At 37.6% G+C, this 20,604-nt stretch overlaps 1 protein-coding gene across 1 annotated transcript; it reads left to right on the top strand.

Moving 5' to 3' along the window:
- The first annotated feature begins 282 nt into the window (after positions 1–282).
- On the top strand, positions 283–17,436 carry LOC117422990 (melanotransferrin). The gene is made up of 16 exons (XM_034038285.3): positions 283–580; positions 2,378–2,532; positions 3,049–3,148; positions 3,837–4,022; positions 4,561–4,720; positions 5,130–5,197; positions 5,607–5,794; positions 6,179–6,362; positions 7,581–7,732; positions 8,027–8,123; positions 12,013–12,207; positions 13,481–13,637; positions 13,877–13,944; positions 14,341–14,528; positions 14,715–14,904; positions 15,309–17,436. Exons 1-16 carry the CDS (start codon positions 532–534, stop codon positions 15,374–15,376), a joined length of 2,205 nt encoding a protein of 734 aa, XP_033894176.3. The 5' UTR covers positions 283–531; the 3' UTR covers positions 15,377–17,436.
- The last annotated feature ends 3,168 nt before the right edge of the window (positions 17,437–20,604 follow it).

Genomic DNA, 20,604 nt, shown 5'->3' with positions numbered 1-20,604 from the left:
ACTTTAGTTTTTAATTGGTTTGTGCTTTAACGTAGTCGATGTTTTTATTGTGAGCGAGCACATACGGTTTACAAACAATTACAGTTTCTATTTTTTTTTTTTTAAATACATTCATTAACTATAACGTAGCCTGAGGCATAAAGTTATTCTTTATACAAAAGTCCTGTAGATAAACTTGAGTGGCAGGGCTGTTTAATTTGACATGCCTATGCTTAATAAGGAGGGACCCTTCACGACCACATAAAACTCCCTGTGTGAACCACTTTGGAGAGAAGCCACCTTTTATGACGTGTCATATTCAGGTGTGTAGCCCACTCTTTTGAGTTCCATTCGTAAAACTTGTATTACAAAAAGCTACTGTGAAGATGACGTCTTGAGAAGTAAATGGTAGGAATATCACATAAGTAAATTACTCCCTCATTTTGCTGAAAAAAAGTTTGACCCTGAAAGTAACTGGATTTAAATGAACACAGCGAGCAGGTATAAGACAGAGGGCACTGAAAGTTAAGTGTAGTGGACGCAGCCATCGCCATGAAGACGTGGACAGTTATATTTTGTTTTCTTAATACGGTCCAGGCAGGTAAGTAAATTATAGCCTGCTTTTAACTTTTATTAAGTGTTTATTCTCAGCTTGTTTTAGCGGGGGTGGGGATACGCTTGTATAAGAAACACTATAAAACACTTTTTAAAAACTAACACAAAACGAACCAGCTGTTTATGTAGGCTAAATGTATTGTAGGACAGGGTTTTTTTTTTGGTTTTTTTTTAAATGTAACCGAAACGATGTTTAAATAGATCAACATAAACTGAGGTGTTTTTTTGTTGTTTTTTTTTAAATCAAACTTTGTTTAATTTAAACTTGAATATATATATATATATATATATATATATATATATATATATATATATATATATATAAGCAAAATCTCTCTCTCTCTCTCGCTCTCTCTCTCTAAACAAATGTAAAACATATTTCTAAAAACGGTTTATTGTGTGTTTCTTTACTGGAGTATGCACTTTGACTGATGAATCCTAGAAAAAAGTAATTTTCTATAAGAATTTTTTAGGAAGAAATTGTGAGCAACAATTAGAAACAATAAAATAAGTATGATATGACAGTGCATTAAAATGATTACGATGTTTTTCCATAATGAAAACCAAATTAGATCATTTGAAATCTAGTTTCCAAACTAAAAGAAGGCATGTGCTTATTTTACTGTTCGTTATTTTTAAGCTACTGCTGTGCCAAATAGTGTCATCGGAAGAAGTGTCGCAATTATAGTCAGCGCGCTTGCGAATTCATTTGCGCATGGCTAGTTCATTTTTCCGCCATCTTTGAATCTTGTCTGTCAAAAAGTGTCGCATTCCAATGGTTTTGTATTGAAATATAACAATGAAAAAGTCAAGGAAAGACCTGATTTCTTTGGACAGTAATGCGTACTGAAGGCCAAACTTTTGAAGAATGTAGTAACCAGATACAAATGAATTACACAGTAACACTGAACTTAGTTGAGGACGCTGCTCTTTTAAATAATATCAATGCTCTACAGTACATCTTTAATTCTTGTAAAAACATGTTGCTGAGTATCCCAACCTTCATATATCTAAAATGTCATTGAGAACTATTTTTGCATCCTCAGCACACATTAATAGGAGGCTGTGTGGTCCAGTGGTTAAAGAAACGGGCTTGTAACCAGAAGGTCCCCGGTTCAAATCCCACCTCAGCCACTGACTCATTGTGTGACCCTGAGCAAGTCATTTAACCTCCTTGTGCTCCGTCTTTCGGGTGAGACGTAATTGTAAGTGACTCTGCAGCTGATGCATAGTTCACATCCCCTAGTCTCTGTAAGTTGACATAGGATAAAGGCATCTGTTAAATAAACAAATAATAATTAAAAGGTAAACAGAGACTTTACTTTCTCCGACCTTCAAAAACAAAGAATGTTAAACAATTCAAACATAAAATCAATACGGTTATACAATATATTTCACATTATAACCTTATTATTACGTGTGACACTATTGGGCAGCAACACATATAATGCACATTATTGATACAATTGTGCGACACTATTTGGCACAACACCTGTTGCAGTAATGGTGATCGTCCAGCAATTATTGAGTAAAGTATGACTCAGTAAACCATTTTGCAAGGCCATAATTACAAATACGCTGCAGTGCCAACAATAGAAATACGGTTTAATACTAACAATGAAAAAAATAATTTCCTAAAGGTTTCGTAACAGTTTTCTTTGACTTTCCTTTGCACTGGAAGTGTAGGGAATTAGTAAACTGCCTTACACATGGTTCTCAAGTTATGAATGCTATATACAGTATACAATAAATTAAATACATTTCCTCCAATTTGTTTTCCTAGTTTGTAGCCTGAGCCAGCTGAGATGGTGTACAACCTCAGATCTAGAAATGAGAAAATGCCAAGACATGATGAAGGCTTTCCGTGATGCTAATATCAAACCTGCCCTGGAGTGTGTGGATGGGGGCTCCTCAGAAAACTGTGCACTCTCCATTTCGGTAAGCATAGTCATAGCTGTCCAGGAAACGTATTAAAAAAAAATTAAACACGTTTATTCATATTTCCCCTCCCTCTCTATCTGAAGAGCTTATAAAGCCATTGAGCGACTTTATTGCCGCGTCCCAGGATTACATTTTTATTTATGGTGGTCAGCCTTGTAGCATCTTTTAAAAAGTAGCGAAAAACAAAACAAGTAGCAACACTAAGCCTCCATCATAACTTACAGAACAGAAGCTGTCAATTTCTTAAATTAATGAAACTATTTATTTTAGCCCTAGTAAAACATATGCAGTGAAGTTCGCTACAGAGCTTACTATACTACCTTTGTTTGCATGCAGCCCTTGCTGTGCTGACACTATGAACTATGAATTGGGCACCACTTACATTACCGTCAACATTTAAGAGACAAAGGAATACTGCAAGACAACAAGAGTCTTGTTTGTGGTTTTAGTACAGCTGTGGCCTGCTTGAAGTGCTTCAAGTAATACATGAACCAACTTTCCTGATACCTCCAGACTAACATGGCAGACGCAGTGACACTGGATGGAGGATTTATTTATGAAGCTGGGAAGAAGTTTAACCTCAAACCTGTGACTGGAGAACTGTATGACGAAGGTAACTTGAATTTGATATACTGAATGTGGATAGGTTGTATAAGTAAATACACCTCAATCATAGACAATTGATTTGAGACACCCACCTTTCCTCGGTACATTGAGATAAGTTATCACAAGGATCACGATGAAAGCATTTTTCCATGTAATGTCGATTCATCTACAAAAAATACTGATATGGCAATACAATAAAGCTATTAGCTGATATCAGCACAACTAAAGCATTAGCCCCCAGAGTAGAGATTGTTACTGTCTAGTAAGAACACACATCCTTTGATTCCTCAAGACCCCTTGTAAAAAAATGCCACCAAGACTGCAGTGGTTGAATGGCCTGCTTGGCCAGCTCACAGTCATTTTAGAAGTGCAGTTACACTAAACAAGCTGTGTGCCTGTTTATAACACACTTCAGATGTGTTTAAGACCCTGATTTTTGCCTCCCATATCACACCCAAGGTATATGTATAACCAATGAGTGACAGAAGTCATAATCTCAGAGGAACGAAGAAGAAGTCATAATCTCAGAGGAACGAAGAAGGGGTCAACATAATAGAAAATCCTTTTTAAAGACTCTCTAAAGAGGTCCAGTAAAAATAACTCCACTACATGTAGTGTTGACTGTATGTAAGTTTTGTCATTAGGGTTTTGTTTTTGAAAGGTTCCTATTTTACATTGTTATTGTACACCTTTAGTATCACAAGGCACCTATTTAGCTGTGGCTGTGGTCAGAAAGAACAATACTGAAATCAACATGAACAACCTGAAAGGGAAGAAGTCCTGTCACACCGGGCTGAGCCGCACTGTAGGGTGGAACGTCCCTGTTGGGTATCTCGTTGACAGTGGCAGGATGTCTGTGATGGACTGCAATATTCCACAGGGTAAGGAGTTGTGCAGCTCTATTCTTGACACTTTTTTGTTTGTTTGTTTTCTCTGAATAGTGTGTCAGCGTTTGAAATAATTTATAAACAATTATTGTTAATGTGGACTAAATTTACTTCAGCTTTATTCAGGTATGTTTAAATATAGGTACAAAATGAATATAAGGAGGTTGCTATTCTGTATTTAAAAAACAAACAAAAACAAAAGGTAACCATGTGGTCCAGATTAAAAGAAAAAAAAAATATATATATATATATATATATATATATATATATATATATATATATATTGTGTGTGTGTTAGCATACATACAACCATTGAAATAAAGGTATTGACAACTAAAATATATTCCAACATGTGAATTTTCACTGAGCGTAGTTACCTTGAAGAGAATTTCTTCTTGTGGCTTTTTGTTAGTATGCAGCTTAAAATGGAGATGTTGTTTTTCTAGTTCCATTTTGGGTTGAATTGTAGATCAACATTGTTTAACAACATGCTCTCCCAGAGTGCTAAGCCTGTTCTTTTATCACTTTGCAGCTGTGAGTGAGTTTTTCTCAGCCAGCTGTGTCCCTGGTGCTGGTGTTAGCGGCTACTCACCATCCCTCTGCCAGTTGTGCATAGGTGATGAAAACGGGGGGACCAGATGTGCGAAGAATTCTCAGGAGGAGAGATATGCCGATTATAGTGGTGCTTTCAGGTAAGGGGAATTCGATAAAAGATGTCACAGCTTGTCCTTCCCCAAAAAAGAAAAGTTAATATACCTTCATTGTTAGACTGAGATATTGTTTTCTAAGTACAAAATAACATAACAAGCTTATAAATGCATACTGATTGTAGCTGTCTGTATCATAATTCTGTGATGTAAAACAGCGGTCTCTGTTTTGGTTTTCATCAAAGGTTTATAACTGCTTTTTGATGGTAATTGCACTTTAATAGTGAAAAACAAGACTAGTCATAGCTTTTTCAATATGATTACAGATTACAGCCAAATCACTTATCACAACAGGGTGTGGTCCTAACTGGTTTTGATTAGCGTAGTTGCTGTTTTAGTGTATATCCCTTTGCTGGTGAATTTCATTAAAAAACACAATTCTGTTCTGTCACAGGTGTTTGGCTGAAGGTGCTGGTGATGTTGCTTTCGTCAAGCACACAACTGTGGCTGACAACACCAATGGTAGGTTTAACATACTATGTACTGGAGCTCTCTTATTCCCAGTCACTATTAAAAACCGTGAAGTGATGAATGAATAATATCACTAAAACAAGCAGGGATCACTTGTCTTGTTTGTTCAGAGAATGGTGGTTCTCTAGAATAACCAATGACTTTAGGGACTGTTGTTCGTGTTGTTCGTGTGTTTCACCCCAGGCCTGATTTATGTCAAGATCTTGACATTTGTTTTGGAAGGTGTTTGTTACTATTTTGGTGAAAACTGCATTGCGGTGTAAAGATAAACTAAGCCCTTTGCCACAGATTGTCTACAACTCTGTAAGCCTTCCAGAAAATCTGCAATAAGAGTTTCATTTTTGTGAAGGTGCTTCAGGTTTGTTAAAGTGAGACCGATTTGTTTTTCCTTGTGTTTCAGGAGTAAATCCAGCCGTGTGGGCCAAGGACCTGAAGTTAAATGATTTCGAGCTCCTGTGTCGCGATGGATCACGTGCTGCGATTAACAGCTACGCAGGGTGCTACTTGGCTAAGGTTCCTGCCCATGCAGTAGTTGTCAGACCTGACACTGATGGTGCAGAGGTGTTCAGTATGTTGCAGGCTGGGCAGGTCCGTTGAATTCTATTTACTACTTTAATTTATTTCAGTAGGCTGAGGTCCCAGTCCATTTAATGATGGATTATAATGTTCTGGGCTATTGTTGGTTTGTTTAAAAAGTAAGTCACTACAAATGTCGTTTTAATTGCTTTTGACATTTCCCTTACTATTTGCAATGGTGTTGGCAATCATTCGGAGTGGTTCTGGGCTAGCAGAGTTGAAAGGTCAGATTGTCACATGATTTGAATGAAAGATTGCAAACACTGTGAAACATTAATGGAAATGCAAACAAACAAAAAGTCAAAACACACTTCAAATAACCCAGCAGTTAAAGCTTTTTTAATAGGGCCCGCAGTTGTACTAGAGGCGTAACATTTCCCCTTTTCTTACCTTCAGAGGCAGTTTGGTAGCGATCACAATATTGGCTTCAAGATGTTTGACTCCTCTCTCTATGGGGGTAAAGACCTTTTGTTCAAAGATTCCACCATTAGGCTGATTGCTATTGAAAATCAGAGCTACCAGGACTGGCTGGGAGAAGAGTACCTACATGCCCTGAGTGGGTTGGACTGCAGCCCCGACAGTAAGGAACAACTCTTTTCAGAACTTTAACACCGACGCACAGGATCAATATCTCTCATTTAAAACTGAACCGTGTTTGTCCAGCTAAAAACTAACAACTTACTACTGACTAGTAATATTATGGAACTCAATTAGCAAATCTAAACCTACCAGCATTCCATATCCAGAGCTGTAGTGAAATTATCCAGCAATCATTTTGTTAATTAACTTTCCTTTCTGAGCTATCCAGCTGCACAGTCCTACACTTTATTAACACTATTTTGCATTTTATCCAGCACATTGGAGCTTTTAATTTGATGGGCTTAAAAGCCTATTTTTGCAGCTTTTAAAAGGGTTTCTAATAATGTGTGTTGAATGCACATTTAACTTTTAATGTGTATGTTTCTCTTTAACTACATTAGACATTTATGCAGGATGGCAGCTCCGGGCAAACAATTTCTAGTGTGTCATGTTGTGCTTCTAGTACATCTTTTATAGTACACAGCTCTGTACTTTTATTTTAGGTCAATACACATTGAGTCATTACATCCAAGCTTACACAAAACAGAAAAAAATCTGTAGTTTTTTATTATTATTATTATTATTGTTATTTATTTCTTAGCAGACACCCTTATCCAGGGCGACTTACAGTCGTAAACAAATACATTTCAAGAATCACAGTACAAGTAATAATACAATTAAGAGCAAGATTAATACAATGACTTTGGTTCAAGCAAGTACAAGTGTGACAAAATACGATTCAATAATACAGCAGATAACAGTGTCAGTGATAGTTACATCAGGATATAATTAAATACAAAATACTACAGATTAAATAACACTTGGCAGATTACAGTACTCTGAATTACAGGATTAAATGCAGTAAAATAGGGGGCAGATAAGAGCAAGTAAAGCGCATTTAAGGAAAGGTGATAAGTGTCCCAGGGGAAAAACAGAGGAGTTCTACAGGTGCTTTCTGAAGAGGTGAGTCTTGAGGAGGCGCCGGAATGTGGTCAGGGACTGGGCAGTCCTGACATCTGTAGGAAGGTCATTCCACCACTGCGGGGCGAGGGTGGAGAAGGAGCGGGCTCTGGAGGCAGGGGAGCCAGGTTACATTATCTTAAGTAAAATTAAAGAATATGTTGTCTAGCTTAACTGTTTAATTAGGTAAACTAGTTTAAAATAAGAATAATATTTCACTGTTTTTTTAAAATGTATTCTGTTTATTTGCTGTTTTCAGGACTGCCGGAATATCTGCGATGGTGCACGCTGTCCCATGGTGAGCTGTTGAAATGTTCCGATATGGCGATGAGCTTTTCAAAAAAAAACCTGAAGCCTAAGGTTCAGTGTGTCTCAGGGACCTCTCCTGAAGACTGCATGCAGAAAATTAAGGTATGACCTCCACTGTAACAGGTTCACACAGCGGAGCAGTCGACTCACTGCGCTCAAGTGAATCCAAAACAGCTCTTTGGTGCATGGGGGGAATGGAACGTTTGTTAGTTGTGTGATGCTAAGCTTCATTTGTAATGCAGAGTGGTAAACTGTACTAACTGGCTTTGCAAACCCAAACAGTTCTCTGGCTCTGTGTACACAGGTCTCACTGTGACTGGCGTGGCCTGGCAGGATGACCTCATATGCCCTGCCTTGCTCTGCTAGACTCCTGAACATGTGTTTTTTTTCTTGCAGAAAAAGGAGGTTGATGCAATTACACTGGATGGTGGGTTTATTTACACTGCAGGAAAAACCTATGGCCTTGTTCCAGCTGCCGGAGAGAGCTACGCTTGTAAGAGTCTATTTCTAATCTGCTTGAAGAAAATTATACTGGATAAAACATTTTAAAAAAAGCTTTTATAAATGTAAACTACTAATAGCCTCAAATAGATATACAGCTCAGTCTATTCAGCTTTTTATATATCACAGAATACAAACCAGTGATGACATTTGCATCAAATTTGTCAGTGAGAGATAGTGGATAGTGTGATGAATACAGCATTTTTTTGGTCCAATTCCTGTTTTTTAGTATGAGCTAGGAAAAAAAAAACTTTCCAAAAGCCAAGTAAACATTGCTTACACAACCAGCACAGGAAAGGGGGCGCTAAGACTGTGGAGGCAATATTGCTTAGTGACAGGATTTCATGAGTTCATGATGAACAAGCAAAGTATAAAAATAAACCCACTCTGGTATTTATGTTATTAAGCCCATCTTTAAATAGCTCTGACTTTCCACCGAAAAAAACAAAACAAACTAGTAACAAATTTAATTGAACTGTTCGGGAGATTTGTGTACTGTGTACACAGCATTATGGCAAAGAGCTGCTTTTTTCATGGAATATACATTATGGCAAACCTGCTGGCATTCAGTCTGTAATAAGAAGCATGTTGTGCTTCATGTTTATGCTGTTAGTGAATGATGCTCACCCCCAGTAAGACTGGTATGACCCCCTGCACATAAAATATTATATTATTATGATATTGCAGAATCTTCAGGCATCAGTCAAGTAGCCAGGCAGTATTTATTTTCTTTGCTTTTTAAAGTCTTATTTAACCCTACCATTTGTTAAAGCTAGACCAGTCTGGAAATTGATTATTTCAATGAAATAGCAGGTAACAAATGCTGAAAGTCTGCTCTTGCCAAACATTAAGGTTGACTAGAAACATATCTTAAAACCATTGACGCAATTGTGCCTGTTAACAAAATAAAATAAAACTATGATGAACACAAATCTCCCAGCCCTTATTGTAAAGTAAGCTGCTGCTGACTGGAATAGCATTATACTGTGGGTTTTGAAATCAAATTCTACAACAACAACAAAAAAAACATTCTCCTGCCAAGCAATATGTCACTGAGGTTAGTAAAAATTCAGGAGCCAGACAGCCAAGAATGAGTTTGTTGTATGAAAGACTAACTGTGAGGCCTAGAGTGTAGAGAACAGAAGATATTTGAGAAAAGACATGCAGAAGAAACATTTTCACATGTCTCAATAAAATACTTGCTTAGAATTTTTTTATTTATTTATTTTTATTTTTATTATACAAAAATATTTTTATTTTGTGAAGGTGGCTAATTGTTAGGTAAACATAACATTAGGATTTGAATTTATAACAAAGATGCTTTTGTAGAAAGGATTACTATAAAATATAATACTAACTAACTAATATTTCCTCACAGTGAGATATCTTCCGGTGTTATGGTACTGGAGAATAATTTTCCAAGTACCTACTGTACCAAGGTAAAATTAGTGCCTGAGTCAGACTGGCTGGCTGGCTACCTGCCCAGAGGTGAGGCAAACCCAGCTTGTTTATAAAAGTAAAATTGTCATGGAAACTGGAGTTTTCCACTATCTCTCATCACAACTGTAGTAGAAACCTTTCGCTTGTCAGTCAGTTTTCTACATGTAAACGTTTTGAAAAGAAAAAAAAAAAGGTTTGTTTTTATTTAGCAAAAAACTGTCAACCATGCACCCTCCAAGCCAGCGTCTTCTCCACTGCACAGAACAGACAGGCTAGTTTACCTGAGTATATTGCAGAGGCAGTGTCTCACACAGCTCTAGTATAAATAGACCTTTCCATGTACTTCAAAAAGAATGTGAATGTGAATGAGGTAGTTTATTTCTTATACCATATAGGTCTGAACAATTACTCTTGCCTAATTAGTGTCCACAGAACTAGTTGAAAAAGGGTTACATTCTTCTACCTGTCCACTATGTGCCCTTTGACTCCACGTATATATATATATATATATATATATATATATATATATATATATATATATATACAGACGTGCTCAAATTTGTTGGTACCCTTCCACAAAAAACGAAAAATGCACAATTTTCTCTGAAATAACTTGAAACTGACAAAAGTAATTGGCATCCACCATTGTTTATTCCATATTTAATAGAAATCAGACTTTGCTTTTGATTTTTTATTCAACATAATATTGTAAATAATAAAACAAATGAAAATGGCATGGACAAAAATGATGGGACCGCTAACCTAATATTTTGTTGCACAACCTTTAGAGGCAATCACTGCAATCAAACGTTTTCTGTAGCTCTCAATGAGACTTCTGCACCTGTTAACAGGTAGTTTGGCCCACTCTTCCTGAGCAAACTGCTCCAGCTGTCTCAGGTTTGATGGGTGCCTTCTCCAGACTGCAAGTTTCAGCTCTTTCCATAGATGTTCGATAGGATTCAGATCAGGACTCATAGAAGGCCACTTCAAAATAGTCCAATGTTTTGTTCTTATCCATTCTTGGGTGCTTTTAGCTGTGTGTTTTGGGTCATTATCCTGTTGGAGGACCCATGACCTGCAACTGAGACAGAGCTTTCTGACACTGGGCAGTACGTTTCGCTCCAGAATGCCTTGATAGTCTTGAGATTTCATTGTGCCCTGCACAGATTCAAGGCACCCTGTGCCAGGCGCAGCAAAGCAGCCCCAAAACATAACCGAGCCTCCTCCATGTTTCACTGTAGGTATGGTGTTCTTTTCTTTGAAAGCTTCATTTTTTCGTCTGTGAACACAGAGCTGATGTGACTTGCCAAAAAGCTCCAGTTTTGACTCATCTGTCCAAAGGACATTCTCCCAGAAGGATTGTGGCTTGTCAATATGCATTTTAGCAAATTCCAGTCTGGCTTTTTTATGTTTTTCTTTCAAAAGTGGAGTCCTCCTGGGTCTTCTTCCATGGAGCCCACTTTCGCTCAAAAAGCGACGGATGGTGCGATCAGAAACTGACGTACCTTCACCTTGGAGTTCAGCTTGTATCTCTTTGGCAGTTATCCTTGGTTCTTTTTCTACCATTCGCACTATCCTTCTGTTCAATCTGGGGTAGATTTTCCTCTTGCGGCCGCGCCCAGGGAGGTTGGCTACAGTTCCATGGACCTTAAACTTCTTAATAATATTTGCAACTGTTGTCACAGGATCATCAAACTGCTTGGAGATGGTCTTGTAGCCTTTACCTTTACCATGCTTGTCTATTATTTTCTTTCTGATCTCCTCAGACAACTCTCTCCTTTGCTTTCTCTGGTCCATGTTCAGTGTGGTGCACACAATGATACCAAACAGCACAGTGACTACTTTTCTCCATTTAAATAAGCTGAATGACTGATTACAAGATTGGAGACATGTGTGATACTAATTAAAGAAACTGATTAGTTTGAAATATCACTATAATCCAATTATTTATTATCTTTTCTAAGGGGTACCAACAAATGTGTCCAGGCCATTTTAGAATATCTTTGTAGAATAAGCAATAATTCATCTCTTTTCACAGCTTCTTTGCTTTATTCTATGACATACCAAAGGCATGCAAGTATACATGATAAAATAGCTTTTAATTTCATCACTTTTCAGGAGGAATGAAGCATTATTTCAATGAGCTGTAAGGGTACCAACAAATTTGAGCACGTCTGTATATATATGTGTATATATATATATATATATATATATATATATATATAATGTATATTTTGAGGCCACATCCACCCAGCTAATACAGTAGGATTTATTTAAGTAGTACTATGTAATACAAATGGCTGCTTTATCCATAAGTCTCTGTACTTCAGTTGTAGTGAAAGAAAAACAAAAAAAACCCTTCTGGGATTTACTGACTGGTAGACACAGGTGACCACTTAGTTCAGGGGACCTTAAAGACTGAATAGTTTCTCTGCTTCCAGACGATGTCCAGGGAGGTACGTACTATGCTGTGGCGGTTGTGAAGAGGTCCGGCCACGACAGATTTACATTCAGTGAACTGAAAGGAAGGAAGTCCTGCCACACCGGCTACCAGAGAACAGCTGGCTGGAATATTCCTATTGCAACTCTCATAGAGAATGGGTTTATAAGACCCGATAACTGTGACTTCCCCAAAGGTAAGCCAAAAGTGTTACTGTACACTATTGTAATAATGATTTTGTTCCGTACAAAAAATGAGAAAATTCTTGAATGGTGTAAAAAATCTATATTTCTGATGTTTTATCTTGTGTATTCACACATGCATTAACACTTTATTTTCATTAAAAACAGCAACTACCTTTTTGTTCTCTTGCATGTTGTATGTAAAATAGAACATTTAAATAAGGGTTTGGTAGACAAGTTTTTCCTCTCACAAGAGTATAGACCCTACATGCACAGGCAAAGGTAACTTTTATAGAAGTAATAAAACATATAACAGTATAAAACTGGCTTAAAAACATTGTAGCAGTAAGCAGTTCTGAGTTGTTTACCGCTAGCTTTATACCGGTGTCAGAGAATATATGCCCCCCGAATATTTGTTCTCCCATGAGGGAATATTTGTTCCACCAGGAATGTATATTCATTCCCCCTTGCAGCCAGTATTCTGGAATGTTGTTTTCCTTTCCAAATATTTATACCGCATTATTCTGTTGCAACACAGTATTATTTATTTGTGTATAAGTCTACATCCATGCATTTTCAACTAAAACCTTAATTTAAAAACCTCTTTCTCTAACCCAAACACTAGTCCTAAACTAGTACTATCCAGTCCACTCTGACAGGTCCATTCTCATCTAGAATAATACATGATAACAGCCTGCAAACACTGCTCACATTTACTAGCATTATACATGCACAATTTACATAAAAATAGGATAAATAACAAACATGCATGTAGGACAGAACACATATTCGCTGGTGGGAACAATTATTAAGGGAGACCAATATTTGTTTAGCATTACAATTTTTTTTTCCTCTCGGAAAGCATGCCTTTGCCTTGCTTTAAATAAGGCCTTGTATGTCATAGCAGGGGTGAGCAATTTGAGATAACCCAAAGGCCTTACCCTTAGATAACCCCTAACGGCACAGTTTTAGATAAGCCTGTCTTTAATTATCTCATGCAGTTGTGACAAAATCTGCCCACTTTTTCTTTTCGTCGAAAACGTAAATTACACAACCTTTACTTACCTAGTTAATTTTCTCTATGGGGTGGTCTTATATATAGGGGCTGTAGGTTGACCTCATGCAGAAAAACAGTAAGCTGACTGCAATGTTAACTGGAGGAAATGCCTGTTAATGCCTTGATTATTGTGTCTCATCCTTGTGTAAATGCTGGTTCATTGATGACTGAGCTTGCGAAAAGCTCCAAGTCATTGTTGAGGTTTCATCTTGTTTATCAATTCCTTTCAGCCACTGGGAGCTTCTTCAGTGCCAGTTGTGTGCCTGGAGCCAATCAGCCAGGCTTTCCGTCCAGCCTGTGTGAACTTTGCAAGGGGGATGCTAATGGGAATAATAAGTGTGAACGCAGCAACAACGAGCTTTACTATGGTTACAGTGGAGCTTTCAGGTAACCGAAAGCAAACAGCATTTTGAGTTGTGTTGACAGACAGAGGAATGTGTTTTAACGGGTTATAGAACATGCTATAGGGTTCACAACAAACACATTACATGTTGAAAAATATATTGTTGCCATACAATGTGTTCTGTAACCAACAGTCAATTCAATATCAACCTTCATTTTATACATAAACAAACTCCCTTGTTTTTTTTATACTCATGTGTTAAGATGCATGCTCTTCTTGGCAGGTGTCTGGCAGAAGGTGGCGGGGATGTTGCCTTTGTGAAGCACACCACAGTCTTTGACAACACTGATGGTGAGTTCCTGAAAAGCTTTTCTTTTATATCTTACATATTAGCCTACAGATGCAAAATAATATCACACTGCTCTTAAGAAAATAATACAAAAACTGTTCTCCATTAGCTTTCTAACTAAGATTTTATTAATCAAAATGAATTCATTAGAGCTGACTTGTGTTTTGGGGATTCCACGGGGAGTGTCACATTGACTCTGGCACTCCCGTTGGTCTAGGGAGGTAAAATCTGTAGGTCCTTTTTATCTTTGGCCCATACAGCCAAGGAGCTCAGTGAGCTAAGGTGGGACACCTGCAGGGTCGAGCTCCCAGGTGTAAAAAGGCTGGTTTTTAAGAATGTTGTAGAAGAACGACCCTGTGTCTTTTTGTCTCATGTTTACTGAACGTTTCATTCATCAGGTAAAAACACTGAGTCCTGGGCCGCAGGCCTGCAGCACATGGATTTCGAGCTTCTGTGTCCAAATGGAGTGCGTGCACCAGTGACTGAATATGCAAAGTGTAACTTAGCTGCAGTTCCTGCCCATGCAGTCATGGTCCACCCAGAAACGAACATCTATGCAGTGTATGGACTCCTCAGTAAAGCCCAGGTAAGATTCAGCTAAGCTGTGCCTAAAAAAAAAATACAAAATCAAAGTGAATACAATTTATGTGTATGATACTGTCTTATTGTGATAGCTTTGAATTCACTTTTTTTTTTTTACCTCTTGAGACCTCCTCAAGGCATTTCTTACTGCTCTTCTTAACAAGGCAACATTTTCACACTTCCTTTCCAGGATTTCTTTGGAAATGACAGCAATCCCAACGGATTCAGCATGTTCGATTCTTCCAAGTATCAAGGGACGGATTTGATCTTCAAAGATTCAACGCTCCGCATCACGGGAGTTGGGGAGAAAAAGACGTACGATGAATGGCTTGGGCAAGGCTATATGGCGTCTTTGAAAATGCTGGAGTGTTCAGCCGCAGGTGTGTATTTTTTATGATTGATTCTTTTATTACTGGTAGATTTTTAGAATGCAGAACAACAACCAAGAAGAAAATATAGATTGATTCAAATATTAAAGAAAAAACATATGCTGCAAGATGTAGCCAGCCTGGTATTCCCAGCTAAACTGTACACTATAAATATCCGACAAATCCACAGCATTTGTGACCTATGTGACTGCTGAAGAAAATGTTTCAGGCAATATTCATAGATCATTGTGCTAGTGATGTTTCTGATTGTGTTATTAAGTGTCCATAAACCATTTTGTGTTCTCTTTTGTGAGGACCGATGCTGTATCACTATACAGTATTTGTCCCAAATGCATTGTGTTTCCATTGCTGGTAATGTCTATTTCATTTACGAGCTGTTTGCTATTGTTCCTCAGCTGTTTCCACCGCGTCAGTTGTCCTCGTCACTGCACTGAGTTTCTTCCTGACGTGTTACAGCATTTAACCTACGACCCCACCAGGACTGACCGCTGGGATCAAAAAAAAGAAAACCTCTCGCAGATCATCTCTATTCCAATTCCACCTGCTTGGTCTGAATGTGTTTAAAACATGGATCAAGAGAATTCAAGCTAATCCATACCTTTCTGGCATGTATAATCCTGCTGTAAAAGCAAAATGTAAAATGCTGAATTGTTATACTTTTGGGGAGGATCGCATAATGTAAAATCCTTTATTGTAGTTTATGCGTTTTGGGGAAGGAGTGACAGGTAACTGAAACAAGTGAATAAAGTTGGATGCCATTTAGAGGTAGTTGGCTTGAATCGGTTACATACTGTTGTTTACCCGCTTTTGCAGTGTAACACTGTAAAAGCCATACCCGTGTGCTACAGTATCAGGACCACTGTGCACTATTTGTTCTCATGCCTTTGTGTTACCATTGTTGCTTATTTTCACAGTATGCAACTGTAATTGTCCACCAACCTATTCAAATGGCTGCCTAATTAAGATCTTGCTGCGCCAAAGGCATTCATTTGTATCAGTTAACGTTCAATCCCCCATCCTCAGCTCTCCTTCTCTTTCATTAAAAACTGATAAGCATCAAGCAAGGCTTTAGTTCTTATGGGGATGACCTGAACTCAAACATGCTGCAGCCCTACACTCAGAAGACCTTTTAGTTGGTGCGTGTGAGTTGGGACCATCCCTAATGCTACCTATTCTTATTGCTTATTGTTTATTTCAGTCTTAGCCTGTTAGACCCACTTTATTACGAAAGCTATGCTTATTTCTTCTTTGAAGACAGCTGCCATATCAGTGTGTAGTACTGCCTGTTGCACTATCATGTTCCTTTAATATTTAAAGGCAAGTGCCATATCAGTATGCATTGCCTGTTACATAGTCTGCACCTCCCTTTAGGGTTTCTAAAGGCAAGTGCCATATCAGTGAGTATGCATTGCCTGTGACGTTAGTTTTTTTTTTCTTTTAAGCTATTTGATGACACGTGCCATATCAGGGTATATGCAGTGTCTCGCACTTTGTAGCCTGTAACTCCATAAGATAATGCCATATCAGTGAATATGCATTACAGTATTATTCTTCCTGCCTTCATGATCACTTACCCACTATAGGAACAGATGCTACCTGTGGCTTTTCCTAAAACAATGGTGTGTTCTCCCCAAGCGCCAAGAATAATGCAGTTCAATTAAAGACTATGTAGCTTCAAATTACTTTTTCATCTACCTGACTTCAGGAGGTGCTCTTCAGTTCTAGTTGTTTGCTGTAGGCATACGCTACAAAAGAAACCTTCAAAAATCGCTTATACTGTTTGCCAGTGGCTCTTACTGTACCTCTTTTTGCAATATGTGTGTAACTGTAATAAGAACAACACAGCATGATTATAAAAAATTAACTCTTTAACGTTAGTTTTTTTAATGGCTACTGAAGATTAAATCAAAATTAATTCTAATATGCTAAATTTGAATTATTTGTTTGCATAGATCTTTCATTTAAGCCCCTTTTCCAAAATCTACAGTGACACAGAACATTCAGACTAAGCAGCATTTCCATTCAGGCTTGGGTAGAATACTGCATTCTGACACAAACATTGTGAAAAAGTGATTTGTAGTTTTTGCAGAGCATCAACAACAGTGTAGTGCAATTGTATGATGTACCATTAAAGAGAACTGTCAGTGTATGACACCTAAAGCTTTTAGCCTTTGCTTATACTGCTAAAGCATAGTGTTCACTGTATGCTTGTCTACTGTACTTAAGTGCTATTTGTAAATCTAATCATTGAGTGCTTTAGTGCTTAGGCACGTTTTATTGTCTTATGCTTTAGTATAAGGTGCTCAGATACCATGTCAGTGTATATGTGCTGAACAGCTACTTTATTTTATATGACTGAGATCCATATAGATTTGTACAATGATGACCTATATTTTTGTTACTAATATTTAGTTGCCAGGCCTGTGCGTCTGCTTTAGTATAGCTACATATTGCATGTAATTTGTTAATTAAGACCAATAAAAAACTAATTTTGAACCTACAATAAATGCATTTCTACAGTAACCCGTGTCAGTTTTTAAGGACAACCACACCCTGAAAGAATGAGAAACGTGTTATTGACTTGACTGACTCGAAAGATTGTGATTGTTCATGTTAGGTGAGTGTTGGCCTCAAAACTGCTTCACCATTGGACATTTCGGTCGGGGGTAACTAAAGGGGGAGATCTGGGTGATGGTGGTGGTTACTAATGAACTATTTGACAGAGAAATACACTGACAGATCAAAAAATTGGAGAATGTAATTAAATCCCTTGTAATTAATAGAAGTTTATTTTGACATGGAAAGTTTCAATTGGCTTTCAGTTGGTGCAGGTATCAAGCAACTATTCAAAAATCAATAACAGGAAAGCACAGGAACGGCAGTGCATTTACAAGGACAGCTTGCGTTTCACATATAAACAGCATGTCCCGTAACACGGTGTCTGCATTGACCAACACAACCAGCAAGAATAGAAACGTTTGCAGAGAACTGTCACTGGACGTGTGAAATGTAGTTGTCTAAACCAATTAATTCCTCAACTCTTGATAAGCCATATCTGTTTCCACTTGAACAATGCACTGAGAATTGTGTATAAAGTTCAGCTTGCACATGTTGTTTTTCACATAGCAGACAGCATATTGATCACTAAACCTGGAGACTGAAGCTCGGCCATCATTTCTTTCTGTCAAAAGATATTCAAAACCTTGAACTCATTAGACACATAATGTAATAGGACTGAAGATAGGATTAAAGAAAATACAAGGGTCTTTGCAAACAGAGTGAACTAAATCTTTACCTAGCATCGCAATAACCATTACGGTTATTAAGTAAGGTATTTATTACATCACAAAGTGCAGCTATATTACCCAGCTGACATGTATCTGTTTAAACATGTGAATCAAGTTGCCTATTGTATTGCTGGCAGTAACTGCAATAGATGAGGCTGGCTCTTACCACTCTTCAGATAATTGGGTTAATGTAACCTGTGTTACATACAGCTGTAGTGAAAGTGAATCTGGCAAATAGAACTCGCGTCAAAGCACATTAACAGACTATGAAAAAGTGTCTAAGAAACGAGAGTAATTGCAATTAGGACCATTCAGAATTATTGGCAACAATTTTGAGGTGTTATTATTGAATTGGATAACATAAAGAACAAGAACATACAATATCTTTGACAGATGGTGTCTGAATTTAGGTAGCAGTGCAAAGCGGACAAGGGTTTTATTAACCTTATAATACAGCATATAGCTAAGAAGAGACCCAGTAAAGCACTAGTGAATAATGATTCTGATACATTTAACACTGCTACCCTACCTGAAGGTCACCATAAGCAGGGTGTATAATTAACATTTCTCTTCACCTGGATGCAGAATGGAATTTTGCAACTTCAAATGGCAAAGGCCCCTGTGATGGTATTGGGGGAACAGTCAAGCGAAAGACTGTGAAAACAAGCTTGCAGCGTCCCACTGATGGCCAGATTGTAAGCTCTGAAGACATGTATTCATTCTGCAAGACTGCTTTTGACAGCATAACCTGCATTGATGTATCCGGAAAAGACATCATGGCCAATGCTGAACACTTAAACCATTTCTTATTGGATGGGTCTGATTGAAAATGTCCAAGGAATTTGGGGACTTTTATATCCAATTCATGCACCCTGGTGGGAAATCTCAGCAGTATCGCTGGATAGAGTAGGGTGACAAATGCTGGGTACCCCATGGCAACATTCTTTGCAGTGTTATATGCCCGAGTCTCACTTCAGCTTCCAATAAAATGACACATCCCACAAGTCTGTAGCACAAACCGTTTCAAATGTGGAACAGAATCTATAACCACTGTAAATAATTTCAACCACAATAAAATACTAAGGAAATGTAAAAAGTTATATTAAAATGACTTTTGAAGCTAAAGTACTTCCACTATTTAAGAATCTTGCTTGTTTCTAATTGTGCAACTTCAATAATTGTTTGTTTCATTTTGAAAAAGTAACATATAGTAAATGCTTTAGAAATACCCCATGAAAGGAATAAAATATTGCAACATGTGGATTTTGGGTGTATTCATAATGTTAGAGCGAAAATTGAGCACCATTTACAGGATACAAGTATACATTATACAGTAATTAAAACAATAACGTTAACACTACCACCTTAGCTATTAAAATTTAACAGTTTCTGAAGATTGTTTAAATATATGTGAAAATGATGTTTCTCTTGATCTGAGTACACCTTGTTTTGACGTCTAACTCACAGGAATGTCCTCTTCAATTTGTGTTTTCAAATATTACCGGTGCCCTCTAGAGTTTGACTGCTAACACTATCTGACATAAAATGAGCCCTGTCAACACACGTGTTACCTTTCTCTCCAAAATATATTAAACTATTTAGAAAAGCTGTTTGTTTTTCTCTACATTAGTAATGTGCAAATGTCTGTTGACAGGGAGGTGTAATGGTTTACTGAAGCAAGTTGATCCATTATATTCAACCCTAGGTTGTCTATGGGATTCATGTTTTGGGGTCGATTTCTATTTGTTTTTACAAAAAAGAAAAGTATTGTGTTTTCTGAACCATAACTGCATGGAAATCGTATCTCAAGACTTCTACTAAATGTGACGGTTTTAATTCAATCTTGGAAGCTTAGAATGCTAACTCCACACTTCAAAAATATTGCAGACATAGCAATTACCAGGCAGTCCTGCTCCTTTCATCAGTTATTAGGGGAGCAGGCAGCAGCATCGGTCTTTCCATCGTAACTGTCTGGCCGTCGAGGACCGCGGCAGCATTTCTCTGACACTTATGCAGGAGTTCTCTTCACTGCAAAGCAAGTCCTCTTTATTATGTGTTTGATGTCCGAACTTTCAAAGTTGAAATAACATAACCTTTGCTGAATCTCGCATAACTAGTTCCACACTAATACGGAATGCCATGGATAGTAAACTAAACTTAAGCGATGTTCCATAGTTCAGCCTTCTGGCAAACCATGACAGTGCACAATGTGTACATTACTCGAGGATGGTTTTGAAGTGACACAGTAAGTCCCTTCCCTGAAACATCTCAGAACGTTGTAACGGTTGTAAGTCGGGCACTGTATGCATATATCCCTGTAACTACTTCCAGCTGTAGGATGTTATAATACAATTCTGGTATTGTCTAAAGGCGTGTGTGTAATATATATATATATATATATATA

This window comes from Acipenser ruthenus, chromosome 17, assembly GCF_902713425.1.
Source record: "Acipenser ruthenus chromosome 17, fAciRut3.2 maternal haplotype, whole genome shotgun sequence".
NCBI classification, from domain to species: Eukaryota; Metazoa; Chordata; class Actinopteri; order Acipenseriformes; family Acipenseridae; genus Acipenser; species Acipenser ruthenus.
The sequence above is the reverse complement of the archived record's forward strand: the minus strand, read 5'-3'. Positions and strand labels throughout refer to the sequence as shown.